Genomic DNA, 15,969 nt, shown 5'->3' with positions numbered 1-15,969 from the left:
CAGTGAAATATATTTATGTTTGTGGTTGTAATGTGACAAAATATGGAAAAGTTCAAGGGGTATGAATACTTTTGCAAACCACTGTATTTCTGTTTCTATGTGCTAATTTCAGCTATTTCATCTTCTTTTTAGACATTTTTAGGCTATTTTTTAGCTTTTTTTACGTATTCAGAGAAAAGTGTTTTTGCAGGAAATACAAATTCTCTAGTTAATGTGGTTTTTATTTTGTATCAGCTGGAGATGAAGCAGAGATACCTTGTTGGCAAAATGAACGTCCCTGATGATGACGAAGGGAGTCATGAAGAGGTTACCATGGACTCACTGGGTAAAGATAACAAAAAATGGGGATTAAAACCTCAGTTTATTAATGTTGTTTTTCTCATTTCTTTGTCTTTTCTCTTTTTTAGCTGAGATGTGCATTCAGAAGAGCCTCCTGCTGTTTCGATTTGCTCCTTGTGGAAAACAGAGCAGTGACATATCCAAAGCCCCAGAGATYAGCGTCGCTCCTCTCCTCCGCTCCAGTTCAGTCTCAGAGGGAGACTTCCAGGCCAGCCCCTCCCTGGGCCCTCACACTGGAGGGCATGAGCCAGGACAGTGTCAGCCATCAAGCCCTCCAGCTCCAAACTCYACTTCTTCTGAGTACAACCGGCAGGAGAGTCTCTCATCTCAGCCGGCCTCACCCTCTACGTTTGCTCGGAAGGCACCGTTCAGGCGGTCCCGCCTTCGCCTTCTGTCCTTCCGCTCGATTGAAGAGCCTGGCCTGACCCCGTCTGTCAAAGATCGCTATCCAATACTCAAACACATCTTAAACTTCATGAAGGATCAGGCTCTGTCAACAGCCAGGTAACAGATTCTTTGAAATGTTTGCGCTAAACGAGACTGACTCATTGTTGATGTAATTCACAACGCAGAGGATTCAGTTTCTCATTTCTTCTTTCTGCAGCGTTCTGCACACCCTGGCCCTGAGTAAAGCCCAGGCTCTGAGTGTGTGCAAAGTGCTGGAGATGATTCAGCAGTGTTTACTTTCTCTGGGACAGCCACACCTCTTTCAGCCCCCCTGCATCCTGTTTCTGCAGGAGCTGCTAGCGTGTCAGAAAGACTTCACCAGGTAAATAAGGAGAGTTTATTTTTGGCTTGTGGTCCTTAAACATAGAACAGGGTTTTAAATGGCTCACATGCAGTCACATATTTTGCTGCAGGAGAGGAAAAGGCCAGAGCAGAGGAGCCAGTGCAGGGCACCTTTTGAAAATTCAATCTTTTATTTTGCTTTTGTCAAAAAAAAAAGTCTTTTGGAAAGCCTAAATGTGCACAAAAAAGCTATGATTGTATTTTATTTTAATTTTTTTTACAATTACTAGGTGTGATGAAAATCAAGGAATTTAAAAATGATTAAAATATCACATCAGCTCCTCATCACAGTTTTACTAAATGATATGAAAACTARTGTACACCTTGTACATTTAATACAGAGATATGTTTCAATACAAGGGATGCAGCCCACGTGGGGCACATTTGTAGGCCGGTTACGTCGCTGCAGCACACCGTAGGCTGTCCCAGTTCATACGCACCCTTATGCAGCGGACAAATGTGATCCCCAAAACCACAAAACCGTAGGCTGCATCTTAGTATCCTATGTGGCCGATGATGTCCCAGAATTTATTACTTCAGCAAACTGAACAGGGAAACAAAAACGGCTGAGTTTGTTTGTTTTTTTATAGCAAAGTTTGGGAATTTATCATAAAACAAAGAATTTGTTTTTAAATGAATGTTTAGCAACATAGCTGATGAATAATTTTGCTGCAATAAGCTGTTAAATAAAATGCAAATACTGGAGCTAAACCTAAATTATTAACGCATTTTATTTTTTAAACATATTTTAATAGAATAAGTCAAATAACTTAGAATAACTTCAAGGTAAAGGGGCAGCACATGGTCACGCAAACATACATCATCCTACACAGCCTCCACTKACTGTGGCCCTCATTACCTGAACTGAGACACAGCTACAGTGTGTATTTTAACAAGCTGCTTCCAGACATTTTGACCTGTTGACTTCTAAAATGGGTTACATTCACACTGCAAACAAAGGTGGCTCAAATCTAAATTTTCTTATTTCAAACCAGACCCTGGTCACTTTGGTAAGGTTATCAAACAACCTCAGTCTGAACGGACATGTTAGTATGTTGCTCCTATCCCAAAAGTGCAATATTACACTGGAGTAAATGGAAATTAGCAAGATCAAATTTAAATATTGGACAAACRCAGCATAGTTATTAAAAACATTGTCATCTGAAATTGTGCGACTTCAGAAAAGACACACAAAGGCACATGTAGTCTCCATATTTGCCTTCTTAAACACAAGGCATTTTGGAAAGGCCCAGCTGAGGTTCAGACCCGGGTTTGGCGTTTTTACATTCGGTCTACCGCAATTTCTTGAGAGCTGTGGTTCCAGTCGGGCCCGGGGGGCGGGGTTACGTCACGCAGATGAGAGTAACTTTACATGAATTGTTGGCAAATGTTTTTATTTTTTTCACAGGGGTTTAACTACACAACAGTAGCGAGCTACCAAACAACAACAAGCTAACAAACAGCTAACATTAGCTAACTGTTCTCTGTCATTGGTGTAGTCCATTATTGTTGTCCAGAAATAAAACAAAATAAGGGTGTTTAATATTATGACCCCGCCCACATTGAGGCAGCTCTCTGCTCAATGCAAACACAATCAGCGCCGGGGTAACGTAAGGCTGGGCTGACTGGAGTGGGGCCGGGTTGGGTTGACAATGTTATAACGCATTGTACTGCATGTGATGTCACATCTGGGCCATATAAACAATGATTACAGCTAAATTAACTTGCACCAAATTTTACATGTATAATTTGATCCAAATTGTGCTTACATACATAAATGATGGCATTCAGCTAAATAAATCAAAGCTTAATGTAGCCACACTTCCTGCTTGTACCGTCGCTTGTGAAATTTCATACTTGCAACCTTCTAAGTCCTCCAAGATTAAATTTTGACCAGAATTATGAGATTTAATCTACAATGTATGTACATACAGACACACAACCATATTAAAGCATCTTTGCTTGATCACTACAGCTTTATATTTAAGAAAATGTGAATATCTGGCATATTTAGAAGGAAAAGCAACTTAAAAGCTCTCTGAAGCCGTGTGCTAGCAAATATCTGCTCAGTACTTTCTGTTGTTTTTCAGTTATTTCTCTCAGCTGTCAGACAGTGGGCATAAAGTTGGAGAGGAGGTGAGGCGTTCCTACCACCAGCTGGTGCTCATGCTTATGGAGGCTGTGCAGGGTTTTAGTCTCCTGAATGAGAAGTAAGCTGTTCTTCTTTAACACGCTGCCTTTACTTAAAACCAGTTTGAAAAGCGGTTGCCGCAGTCATTAGATGATTAGAAAAGCGAGTTGTGTAACCTGATCTCTGGTCTCTGATCTGCAGAGCTCTGCTGCCAGCCCTGTCCTGTGTGCAGACCTGTTTGTTGCACCTCCTAGACATGAACTGGGAGGTGCAGGATCTCCCTCTCTTTCTCAACATTAAGCTCTCAGACCTGCTGCTCAGCATGTCCCAGGAGAACATCAGCGTTCACGACACAGCCATCAGGTAACGTTAGGTCCAGTCTCTGATAATAATGCCCTGCACGTGAAATAAGACACATCAGACTTTTCTGCTGCTGCACAATGAGGCTGTTTTCAGTTTTGAGATGCAGGAAGAGATGATTGCTCATGTCTGTGGTTTATACTCATCTTCAGTCAATGGACAGAGGAGGATGAAATCGCAGACTACAAAAAGAACCAGGAGTGGATGGATGAGTGCATGGATGGGATGTTTGAGAAGTGGTATGACAAAATCGATGAAGATGAGTCTATGGAGGACAGGAGAAAGGTACTTAATGATCTTTAACTCTCCTGTCTWGCGTCTGAGCTGTTTGAGGAAATAAAAGGTGTTTATAATTTAACCAGACTGGCCTCAGTGTTGCTCTGCTCTTCATTTCCTTCCCTGTGTAACCTGAAAATAAATCAAATTAATCCGGGTTACGGCTTTGTCATTAACAGCAAAACAAATATTTGATTTTAATAGATTCTTTTTTTAAATTAAAATGGTCATTTTAACGCTCTATTTGCTTTTTGCATGCACTGTATATAAATAAATATTTGTAAGAAGATGATTAAAACAGTTTGTGTTAAACTCTGCTCAGCAGTGGCAGCAAAACAAATAATAAAAGTACCATATTCCCCAAAATAACCATTTCTTCAATCCCAGATGCATATGTTCATCGCTCGCTACTGTGACCTGCTCAACGTGGTCATCTCCTGTGACGGCTGTGAGAGAATGGCGCCTTGGCACCGCTACCGGTGCCTGCAGTGCATGGACATGGACCTCTGCAAGACCTGCTTCCTTAGTGAGTTTCTCCACCGGAGGACAGATAAGCCTGAGTTTTAAAGAGTAACGGTTAATGAAAGTGGCGATGTGCGTTGTCAGGTGGAGCCAAGCCTGAAGGTCACGAGGACGATCATGAAATGGTGAACATGGAGTATGCTTGTGACCACTGCCAGGGGCTCATTGTGGGCAGCAGGATCAACTGTAATGTGTGCGAGGACTTTGATTTGTGCTTCGGTTGCTACAACGCAAAGAAGTACCCAGACAGGTAACGTTTGTTACTAATAAAACACGTATCAGTCAGTGGGTTACTTGTGGCTCACTGATCTTTTATGTTTTCATCTTTAGTCACTTGCCTACTCATCGGATCACCGTGTATCCGATGGTGACCATTCGAATCAGCGATCGTCACCGCCTGATCCAGCCCTACATCCACAACTACTCCTGGCTGCTGTTCGCTGCCTTGGCCCTGTACACGTCAGAGCTGATCAGCGAGCGGCAGATGGAGGGAGAGTGCTTGAACAGCAAGTCTTTGGAGCAGGCCTCAGCTTTGCAGACGCGTTGTTCCCAGCTCATCACCGACTGTCTGCTCAAAGGGCAGACCGGCAAAGGTAGAGTCGAAACCTCAACATTGTTCTGAAAAATAACGAGCGTTGCATTTAATGAYATCTAGTGGCCAAGTCGGAGGAAGAAAAAGAAACTAAGTGGCAGKTTCTTAAAGAAATTAGAAACAGCAATTGTGAAATTTTGGCTTTTTTGTTATTTTTGTTAATTGCTTTGATGCTGAAAATTTGTTATTCTGCTTTGATTTGTCAAACTGACTCCAACCTGTATGAGCAGAGTATAAAGGCAAGTTATAGAAAACATAAATAAGAAACAGATTCAAACGATGCAGTTTATKTTTGAATAGACATTAAAATGCTCATTTTGAGTAAGTTTTCAAAGATAATTTAATAATTTTAGTAAATTGAAACATAAATTTTAGTTATAAAATTCTTATCTTCTAATTGTTTTTAATTAATTTTTTTCTAATTTGTGAACAAGTCATTTTGGACTGAGTAAAAATAAAAATTCCTGTCCAATTTTAAAAGTTCAGTGTTTAACCCATTGTCTTACTAACAAAATTTACATTTTTTAATCACCGGTCAGTAAGAAAACAGAAAATATGTTTTTTATTTTTAGGTTTGTTGAARTGAATATAAATAACCCCCAATTTACACTGGATGTGGTTCCACTCCACTCTGTTCCGGTTCGACCTCAGACCCCGAAAAATTAGATTCAATCCTCTTTTTTCTGGACGCCTGAGCTGCTCCAGAGTTGATCTACAAACATCACATTGCATCAACAGGAAAAGGAACAAACACAACATCTGYATTTTCAAAATAATTCACCAAAGGCACACTAATCTTGTTGAAATCCTCACTATATTAATAAATATATGGGTATATTTACACACAAATACTGTCAAAATGTATTGTTCTGTTTGGGAAGCAGATGACAAAATGCAGCATACACATACAGTAATACACGTAGACTTTATTCTGAAGCCAGAAGTTTTAAAAGCAGCGATGCATTTCAGCTGTTTGGATTCCATCTTCTGCAGAATTAATTCKTTTGCTCTGACTTCCACATTTATCACTGGATTTATCACATGATCCCTCATTTCCTGCACCTGATTCTCAGAGCTCCTCTGTGCTTCGCTCCGGAGCGGACCGGTCGCAGTATAAAATGGGACAGTTGAACCTCATAGTGTGAACTGAGGGTTTAATTTAAGCAAGAAACATTTCAGTATTTCCAGATTTCAAAAAAGCTGCAAAACGTATTTAGAGTGTTTGTTTATTCTGTTCCACATATAGGTCTTCGCTCTTCAACCTTGCTCGCTCTGCTGTCCTCCAATGAGTCGGCCTCTGAGAGCGAGCTGGGTCCGGGTTCTCCTGAGTCCTCCCAGGAGCTGAGTACGGCCACCGACACCTCTTCGCTGCCCGGCAGCACTGCAGCTATCTGCTCTCCATCGTCTCCCAGAGACAAGGTCAGAAATATTACTGATGCCACAGGGACAACAAGAGACTTAACTGATAAATCAAATGATGCATAAATACATCCATCAGGTATTTTATAAGATTCATTTAGGTCTGATGAGTTTACAGCGTTTGAACTTCTCATCCACAGGGTGAACCTGCAGGAAAGGAGAAAAAGTCCAAAGATGTGAACTCTCCTCCAGAGTTGTGTCTCCCCCCAGCCTCAGCAGAGGGGGAGAAGAAGAAGCTCGTTACCCAAGACACCTTAGACTCCACCAGCCTCAGCCAGACSCCATCTGTGTCCAGCGAAGACCCTCTTTCTCCTGTAGTCCGCAGTAAGTCTCCATCAATCTCAGAGATTTTCTGTAGTGTTTCTGWGCAGCTTCAGTAGTATTTTTCTCTTTGTTGGGTTTTGTCTTCTCTCAGCTGCTGAGTCTGGGCCTGGAGCACTGAACTCTCCAGCCTCTGATGTTGCCAAGGAGATGGATGAGAGGCTGACGCAGGTTCTCCGTCAGGAGCACGTGTTTTCAGAGTGCTCCAGAGAGAGGATCCTGGGCCTTCTGGCTGCCATGCTCCCACCTGCCAAACCAGTACGTGAAGCCAAAATCAGTTAGCATCGTACCTTTGGGCGTGCTTTATGGAGCATATTATTACATCATCCCTGAAACTTTTCTTTTCCTCTCTTATGTCCTCAGGGCAGCACGCTGGCTATGCCCAGCCTGAGCTCCATCCTGCCACAACTTTTCAGAGCGGTCGTTTCCAACGCCGGCTCTCTGAACGAGACTTTCCACCTCATCCTGGGACTCCTGGGTCAGCTGCTGCTCCGCATCACTCCGATAGAAGCCGACGCTGCCGTCGCAGAGGCTTTGTCTGACAAATACGACCTACTGGCTCAAGGAGAGGCGGCRTGCTCAGACACCCAAGGCTGGAAGACCACCCAGCTGCTTTTCAGCCTCGGCGCTGTCTGCTTAGACAGGTGCATAAAAAGAGATGCGACACTCAGTTCATTCCACTTCATTTTGTGGATTTGTGTTCACTGTGATACAAATGAAATTACTGCAGACATCTCTTAACTCTGAGTGTATTTTCTGTGCTGTAAAGAAGATTATTGCTCTACACAATAATGTTTTTTCCCCCTAATTTTGCAGTCGTATTGGCCTGGACTGGGCGTGCACAGTGGCAGACATTTTGCACAGTTTGAATGCTTGTCCTGAGTGGAGCACGGTCATCGCCGCCTTCACTGACCACTGCATCYGGCAGCTTCCACAAACGCTGAAACGCACCAACCTCTTCACGCTGCTGGTGCTGGTGGGCTTCCCTGAGGTAYGCAGCGAGGACTCCCACCACCGCGAGCGGGCTCTCTGCGAACCCTGTTGTGACCCCCCTGTGTCTTTCAGGTGTTGTGCGTGGGAACTCGGACGGTGTTTATTGACAACGCTAATGAGCAACACAACATGATCTTGCTCAAACACTTCACGGAAAAGAATCACGCTGCTGTGGTGGATGTCAAAACACGCAAGAGGAAAACAGGTTAGAAAACGTGACACTCGAAACTCACCAAACAGTGGGTGCAAAAGTATTTAACTTGTAAAAATGTTGAATTGGTGGTGATTGTGGGAGTTTTCAGAACAGGTGTGTGTATACTGAGATCATGTGACTCATATAATTATTATAGACATATAATTATYGCTGCTATGGCCGATACCCGATATTACAGAAACACGCAAATTATATTTTACATATACGCACAAACACACTTGGGTCTTTTTTGATACTGTAAATAAATGACCAGACCTCTGACATGACTCTACTTCAGTTATTCCTGGCTGTGCAGCATCAATATCACTATCATGATCAAACAGATGCTGCTCAACCAACCAGCTCCACTCCCAAAACAGAAACACAAAGATAAAAAGTGGGGAATCAATATCGGACACTAATATCAGCCCAGTTTTAAATATCGGACCGATACTGATATTAATGCCGATACATCGTGYATCTAGGACAAATGAAATACTTGTAAATAAAATATTCATTTCTAATACTTGATTGAAGATACTTTATATGACAGCCTGAAGTCTTGAACCCGTGCATATCTGGCGCTGTTCCCTCCTTTTTTAATGCTCTGCCAGGTCTTTACTGGAGCAGTTTTCAGTTGCTGTTTRTGAGCCTTTCTGTCTGAATCAAAAAGAACAAATAAGTACCTCCTCTTAGAATTATTGCTTATAATAAGGATTAACATGAGCCCACTGTGAGCATGGTGTTATACAAGGGATTTCTGCTTATCACAGTAAAGGACTACCAACTCATCCAGTCTCAGGATTCCACCACAGCCAGTCTGCCAGCGCAGACAGAGAAGCAGGGCTGYCAAAAATCGCTCCTCAGCCACTACCTGAGCAACTTCACCTCCATCATCAGCCACCTCTTACAAASCAGCCAAGATAATGGCTCTGCTGATGCTGTGGAGGCTTCATGGGTTCTGTCGCTGGCTCTTAAAGGCCTTTACAACACTCTCAAGGTATAACTGCTTCAAAGCTCGTCCACCGAGAAGAGTCTTTCTGTCGACTTATTATTGCGTGTTGTTTCGTGCAGAAACACGGYGTGGAGCAAGCTCGAGAGGCCATCCAGCAGTCAGGCCTGATGCAGCTGCTGGTGAGGAAGTGCAGCAAGGGGACCGGCTTCAGCAAGCTGTGGTTGCTCCGAGACCTGGAGATCCTCTCCATCATGCTTTACTCCTCCAAGAGGGAGATTCACTCCATGGCTCAAGACCCCGAGCGAGATCAAAGAGACCAGGACAAAGAGCACGACTCGGACCAGTCCAGCTGCAGCGCCGAGGACACTGAAACCAACAAGCCGGACCCATTAGAAGGTCTCGACGAGGAGACCAAGATTTGCTTTCAGGTAATAAGAGAAACTTTTCAGAATACAAGCAGTAAAATGTAACGAGCAGCAAAAATTCATTTTTTTAATCTCCCTACCTTTTTAACTCAGATCACCCATGATGCCTTAAACGCCCCACTGCCAATCCTGCGAGCCATGTATGAGCTGCAGATGAAAAGGACAGACTCCTTCTTCCTTGAAGTGCAGAAGAGGTCAGCATCTAGAACATTTAAACTTTTTGATTTATTTTCTTTAYACGGTCCAATTGCATTGTCTTGTTTTCAGGTTTGATGGAGAAGAGATAAAAACAGACGAGGTGATTCGAACTCTGGCTCAGAAATGGCAGCCTTCCAGGCGGTTTCGCTGTGATGAGCGGAACTCCAAGGCCGTGGACACGGACATGATAGTGGTGTCCTGTATGGTACGTCTGTTCAAACTGTGTTCTGATGTCACAGACTGTTAGACGTGTTGAAATCAGGTTTTTTTCAAGAAGTCCTCACTTCTGCTCTCTGTCAACAGTCTAAACCCAGTCACTGTGAAAAAGCCACAGAAGAAACCAATGTAGTGGCCCAGAAGCTCATCACCAATTCCGAGAGCGACTTGCAGCTCAGCTACGCCAAGCAGAGGCGCTCCAAAAGCTCCGCTCTCCTGCACAAAGAGCTGGACGTCCGCAGCAATCGTGCCGTTCGCCAGTACCTGGTGAAGGTCAACCAGGCCATCGCCACGCTGTACGCGCGCCACGTGCTGGCCCTGCTGCTGGCCGACTGGCCCGCGGGGGTGTCGCTGAGCGAGGAGGCCCTGAATCTGAACGGGACCTCGCACATGGCGTACATCCTGGACATGCTGATGCAGCTGGAGGAGAAGCCGCTGTGGGAGAAGGTGAGAAGAGTAAAGAGCCTGATGTCCCGGCTGTCGAAGGAAAACTGGATGTTAACGTGACGATGTTTCGTCCATAATTAGATTCTCCAGAGAGTGCTGAAGGGCTGCAGCCAGAGCATGCTGAGCAGTCTGTCTCTCACCGCCTGTCAGTTCATGGAGGAGCCGGGGATGGCCGTGCATGTCCGGGAATCCAAACACCCGTATGACAACAACACCAACTTTGAGGTGAGTTCAACTTATTATGACAACTTATTGMATTTTCTAAAGCTACACGTGTTGCAGCAGAACAGTTATTACATTGATTTCAGCAATATTTCCTGTTTTCTTTCCTAATTAGTYRGGGGACAAACATCGAAGCACCMTTCTTGCYATTCAGACAGTATTAAAAACATGCRGCTCAATCAGAAGTGTGCTWTGACTTTAGCTAGCAGTACATCATAAAGCTTTAAAAAGCAATAATAACCATTTCGACCAAACAAGTTGAAAATATATCCCTTTTTGGAGATTTAGAAGAAAAAATATTTTAATATCACCATTTAACCTTTAAATTTTCTGAATTTTGACAGTTTGACCATGTKTTCAATATAGTGTAGCATCACACTAACCTTTGAGATGTCTAAACTTCCCCAAACGCCCTCTTTACCCTCGCAATTTTTACAACTAAAACATATCAACGTAAGAATATTTTTCTTCTTGCACCCTGGTTRTTTCTTCCCACGAATGCAGAGTTTGCATATTTACACTGCCACTGACTTTCACTCTATCTTAGCTCTAAATTTTCTCTTCAACATTGGAATTAAAGGGTATTTTTAACTCGTTGATTCTCCTACRTAAATAAAAGGCTTTAGACTCATAAGAATGAACAAGAGTCATTTCTGTCCAGTGGGAGCAATGACCGTCACCTGCGTGGCTTTGTTTATAAATTATAGTCGGCTTGTAACAAAGCACAATGCGAATGCAAACTGCACCAAACCAAAAAAAGTCTGCTTTTGGTCCAGACCAAACAAGTGGACCAAAGAATTTTCCTGGTGTGAAAACATCCTTAGAGAAAAAAAAAAGTTGAGTTTGGGGCAATAGCTTCTTTTTCTACTTCTTCAGAATTTCTTCTAAAATGTTCCAGTCGATGTTTAAAAGTCTCGTCGTACTCATTCTGTTGCTCTTTCAGGACAAGGTGCACATCCCCGGAGCCATCTACCTGTCTGTAAAGTTCGACCCYCGCTGCTACACGGAGGAAGGCTGTGACGAGCTCATCATGTCCAGCAGCAGTGATTTCCAACAGGATGTTCACAACTTCAGCGGCTCTCCTCAGAAATGGTCTGACTTTGAAATCCCCGGTGAGGATGGTTGTCGAAAATATTTCGCCTTTTGTTTTTTTTTTTCCTCCAGCGTCGAGCGTTCTGGACAGTTTTACTGTTAGWTGAAATCTGAAATGGTGTTTGATGTTCTCTACGTTCATGTCAGGTGACACGCTCTACTACAAGTTTATGTCCGACATGAGCAACACGGAGTGGGGCTACATGTTCACAGTGACAGGAGGCCACAGGGGCCGTTTTCAGACAGGTGATTTAAAACACATAAACCGTTTTTTTTTTTTTTTTTTCAAATATAATCGTTCAGCTAATTCACTGCTCTGTGGACTTTTGCTCATCTCYCATCAGGCTTTGAGATCCTCAAGCAAATGTTGGCCGACGAGAGCGTGCTCAGTCACCTGCCGCTGGCGGACATCTGGGAGTGGCAAGTGGGCGTGGCCTGTCGTCAGACCGGGAATCAGCGGCTTAAAACCATCCACCTATTGCTCCGCCTGTTGCAGTGTCAGTCCCAGACGTAAGTYCAGCTTTGCTCGGACTTTTCCATGTTGCTCACAGGTCTCATCCATCTTGACCAAAGCTAGTAGAAATGCTCTTTACTCGCCTCCTGCTGGTTTTGCTTAGAGCTCTTTATAAAAGTCCTGGTTCTCACCTTGGAGTTTAGAAAAAGTATATGTTAGAGAATTTGCATGAGAGCAGCCTAAGCCATTATTTGGTCATGAGGGCAAATAAAAAGACAACTGAACCAAAACTCATTTCCTTCCTATTTCTATTTAAATTGAGCTGTGTTTTATAATAATGTACACCAGGCTCTTCAAACCTTCGTGTCGTGTTCTGTAGGAGCATCTCTTCTCTTTAGGTTTGAGGATAAAATGTTGACACAGGAGCTGGATGTTTTAATGTGCAGCTTGAAATCCATCTGTAGTTTTCTATACAGCTTATATATGATTCTGAAATGAAACACTGACAGGAAATACCTCACTGTTGCGTTTAAATCGATAAAGCTTCTCAGATGAATTGCAAACCATTAAATGCATTCATAAAACACGTGTTTCAAGGATGTATAATAAGAACTTAAATTATAATGCATAAATCAGCAAAACCTTAGTTTTTTTTTTGTCTTTTTATTGTTTGTTTTCTGTATTTATTGGTACATTTTTCCGTCCTTCAGAGCTTGTGAGCTGACGCTGCTTCGACCTCTGTGGCAGCTCTTTATGTCCATGGAAAACAACCTGAGCCAGGATCCCACCAGCACCACCGTGCTGCTGCCTCTGCACAGAGCCCTCACCGAGCTCTTCTTCATCGCCGAGGCTCGTGCCACCGTGAGTATATMTGTGTGTTAAACCACTTCTGTTTGTTTAAACTTGTGTGTTTTCAAACTGGTTTTATTTAAATGTCATCCCTTCGAGAGATTCCAGGCTTTTAATTTCCAAATCTAAATCGCCGATGCAGCACGTTCATGGCATCCAGAGGGTTTYGTCTGGCAGGAATTTAATTGTGTTTCTGCCAAAATATGTTAAATAAAGAATGATTCTACTCAGTTTCATTTAAAAAACATATATTTGTTTCTTTCTTGTGTGTTGGCAACTCGTGCAGCACGTCAATAGGAGGGAGAAGATCTTCTTACCTGTGTCCTTTCCCTCTCTGTTTATCCATCTCTCTGTAAGATGACCATGTTTGTCCCTCAGCCCACCTGTTCTGAGCTGGCTTGGCGCCAAAGCTCAGCCACGCCATCTGCCAGACCAGGCTCCCCGCACGGTGCTCAGCAGACGAAGAGACGCTGTCTAGAAATCTGATGTGCACGCAGGCTCTTTGTCTCTCGTCACTCCCTCATCTTGAATTATTGAGATGAGTCTTAGAGTGCGTCTTTAGGTGGGAGTTTCCCATCTGGAGACACAACTGAACCAGACAGTTTCTGAAAAGCACAACCCCCCAACAAGACCTGAAGCCTCTGCTGCTCTCCGGCTGAGCTGACTTGTTGCTTCGGACAGATTTTCTGGTCCCACCTGCTTTGAGGGAGCAGTGTGTGGCTGCAGACAGCAGGGGGCAGTAGAGTTCTCACAGCTTCACACAAGATGCCCTTCATGGACATTGCAGCACTGTTTCTGCAATTATAGATCAAGGTGTCTGACTTGTTCCAGCATCTTCATTCAGCTGGATATAATCTAATGAAAGGCCAAGTGAACCTTGAAGGAATGCATGTCACCCACTGCTTTTCATGACAAAGATTTATCTAAAAAGATAACGTTATGTCCAATCTCATGATGAGTGTTGATGTTGGGATGACTCTCAGCTGCTAACACATCCACATCAGGTTTTAGCTCAGTATCTGTTAAAATTGACAAACTTAGTCAGTTTAGCTTTGGACTGTATTGAGAGGCAAAGTAATTTGTTTTGAGATAGATTCTAGATCCATCAGCTGTGCAAAACAAAACTGAACTTGTATTTTACGTGAAAATGCATTTGGGATCCTGAAAGCTCAATGGCTTTGATAAAATTAGCTGAAGAAGTCAAAGCTAAACGTAGACGATTAGTTCAAAGCCAAAACAAGCAAAACGCTTACTAAAGTACCCCCCTCCCCCAAAAATATTAAAAAAAAAACACTAAATAAAGAACAATAGAGAAAAAAATATAGAAGAATGTGAATAAATCTCATCAGATTTCAATGGGAAAATTTGTAAATAGGTTAAAAGTATAAAAGCTACATAAGCCAAAAGTCACGGCACACATCAAAACTTTTTGATGAACAAATGGTTTAAGAAGCACCAAATGCAAAAGTAGTTACAATGTAAAAAGAAATGTATGTAAAAGTCAAAAACTGGAAAATGAATGAATGAATATCAACACAATCAGTGCAGGTGTTGATTATGTGGAGATGCTGTGGGAAGTAAAGTGTCCTCCAGGCCTGTGAGACCATACTGGGTCGGATTCAGCTCCTGCACAGAGTTTGTTTAAAACTTTCAAGCTTTGGTTCATTTTCTTTCAGATCCAGTGAACTCTTCACCTCAGGAAATGAAAGTTATATTTAGAAATCACAACACAGCATGTCACACACACTGCTGACTGCACAGTTAGTACTACAATCAACACACACACACACACACACACACACACACACACACACACACACACACACACACACACACACACACACACACACACACACACACACACACACACACACACACACACACACACACACACACACACACACACACACCCCGCCTCCAGGCCAGACTCTGGACTGTGTCTGTAGAGCAGGAAAAGCTCCATTTGGCCACTTCCAGCTGAGTTCCTCATCGTGTCGTCTTATCTGCTACCAGAATCTTTGTGTTTATGGAGGACGTCTCTCTGTCCTGTGGTTCAGTCCGGTTCTAACCGACACTCATGAACTCTTGGAGTCAGTCAGATTTGCATGAAGTTATTTTCAAGGTTCATTTCTCATCATAACAGCATCTACAGTACATGGTAACTTGTGTAATGGTTACTCAGTATCTTCAAGTACTCGTACTCAGGAACGACACTTCTTATTTGGGCTTTAAGTGTCGTCTGTGTTCGTCGCAGCTGTAAGGTTGTCGCTATGCTGTGCAGAAGTTTTAATCGCCACCGTTTGTGTCGCCCCACAGAAACAGGGAATCCTTCAGGAGTACCTGTTCGCCATGACCACAGATGAGCAGCTCCACAGTCACATGGCGATGGTAAGGCTCCTTCCCTTTTTGAAACGCAGAGACTTTTGTTCAGTTTCTCAGGTCACCTCTGATGTTTTTAGCACTCGAGTGGCGTCTTGTGTGGATGAAGGTGGCTCCCTGAAGTGTTATGTAACGCTCCTCTAACCACGCAGACCCCCTTATTGAACGGTCCTCAGTGGCTGTGAGTCAGCGCGCAGCGGGAGTCTCTCTTTTTCCCAATGCATCACAGAGCTGCTGACACCTCGCAGGTCCCCCCCGGCACCCCCCCCACCCCAACTTGTTTTTTAAAAAGTGTGTGGGCTGTGCTCGTGGCTAATGTATTTGATAATTGCAGTCCATTAGCATTTGTGGTAAAGTGAGCCACGGTGTCCTTCGTACCGAGGGTCCTGTAAYGCAGCAGTGGAGCCTGAAGGCGGTTCAGAGAACAGCGATGTGGAGGGGTGTGTGTGTGTGAGGGGGGTGTAAACAACATTGTGGGTGGTTCTGTTGAGATGTTACCTAATACCTRTCAGGTTGAAAACAAAACCGTGGGTAAGTTGGCACACTGCATCAACGTTAGATGATTCAAAGCCTAAAAGCAGCGAGACTTCGCTTCTCATTCAGAGTACTTCCTGTTGACTTCAACGAAGACACGAGCCTGTGTTCACGTTTGGAAATATTTACCTTGAGATTGTAGCGGAAATGTGCCTGGAAAAATACTTTATAAAGAGGATCAAGTGTTTTAAAGGGGCAATATGTGTTTCTCAGGCATACTTTTAAATACTATACCATAATAAAATATCTATGTCACCTTTAGC

At 43.3% G+C, this 15,969-nt stretch overlaps 1 protein-coding gene across 2 annotated transcripts in view; it reads left to right on the top strand.

Moving 5' to 3' along the window:
- zzef1 (zinc finger, ZZ-type with EF hand domain 1) overlaps positions 1-15,969 on the top strand; it is a 38,465-nt gene that overhangs the window by 18,972 nt on the left and 3,524 nt on the right. Inside the window, exons 28-54 of one of the 2 annotated variants that reach the window (XM_014023106.1) lie at positions 235-325; positions 408-843; positions 944-1,108; positions 3,219-3,338; positions 3,461-3,485; positions 3,528-3,622; positions 3,772-3,904; positions 4,283-4,421; positions 4,502-4,667; positions 4,748-5,010; positions 6,256-6,428; positions 6,569-6,752; positions 6,844-7,007; positions 7,113-7,393; positions 7,566-7,740; positions 7,815-7,947; positions 8,709-8,935; positions 9,010-9,318; positions 9,409-9,509; positions 9,583-9,718; positions 9,817-10,176; positions 10,258-10,401; positions 11,342-11,510; positions 11,638-11,736; positions 11,835-12,000; positions 12,655-12,805; positions 15,110-15,181. In XM_014023106.1, the coding sequence (XP_013878560.1) occupies positions 235-325; positions 408-843; positions 944-1,108; positions 3,219-3,338; positions 3,461-3,485; positions 3,528-3,622; positions 3,772-3,904; positions 4,283-4,421; positions 4,502-4,667; positions 4,748-5,010; positions 6,256-6,428; positions 6,569-6,752; positions 6,844-7,007; positions 7,113-7,393; positions 7,566-7,740; positions 7,815-7,947; positions 8,709-8,935; positions 9,010-9,318; positions 9,409-9,509; positions 9,583-9,718; positions 9,817-10,176; positions 10,258-10,401; positions 11,342-11,510; positions 11,638-11,736; positions 11,835-12,000; positions 12,655-12,805; positions 15,110-15,181 (4,677 nt within the window). Of the gene's footprint in view, positions 1-234; positions 326-407; positions 844-943; positions 1,109-3,218; positions 3,339-3,460; positions 3,623-3,771; positions 3,905-4,282; positions 4,422-4,501; positions 4,668-4,747; positions 5,011-6,255; positions 6,429-6,568; positions 6,753-6,843; positions 7,008-7,112; positions 7,394-7,565; positions 7,741-7,814; positions 7,948-8,708; positions 8,936-9,009; positions 9,319-9,408; positions 9,510-9,582; positions 9,719-9,816; positions 10,177-10,257; positions 10,402-11,341; positions 11,511-11,637; positions 11,737-11,834; positions 12,001-12,654; positions 12,806-15,109; positions 15,182-15,969 lie in introns of both variants that reach the window. The other variant, XM_014023105.1, reaches the window with a different exon arrangement.

Source organism: Austrofundulus limnaeus, unplaced genomic scaffold, assembly GCF_001266775.1.
Source record: "Austrofundulus limnaeus strain Quisiro unplaced genomic scaffold, Austrofundulus_limnaeus-1.0 Scaffold357, whole genome shotgun sequence".
Lineage (NCBI taxonomy): Eukaryota > Metazoa > Chordata > Actinopteri > Cyprinodontiformes > Rivulidae > Austrofundulus > Austrofundulus limnaeus.
Note: the sequence above shows the minus strand (reverse complement) of the source record. Positions and strands in the feature narration are given on the sequence as shown.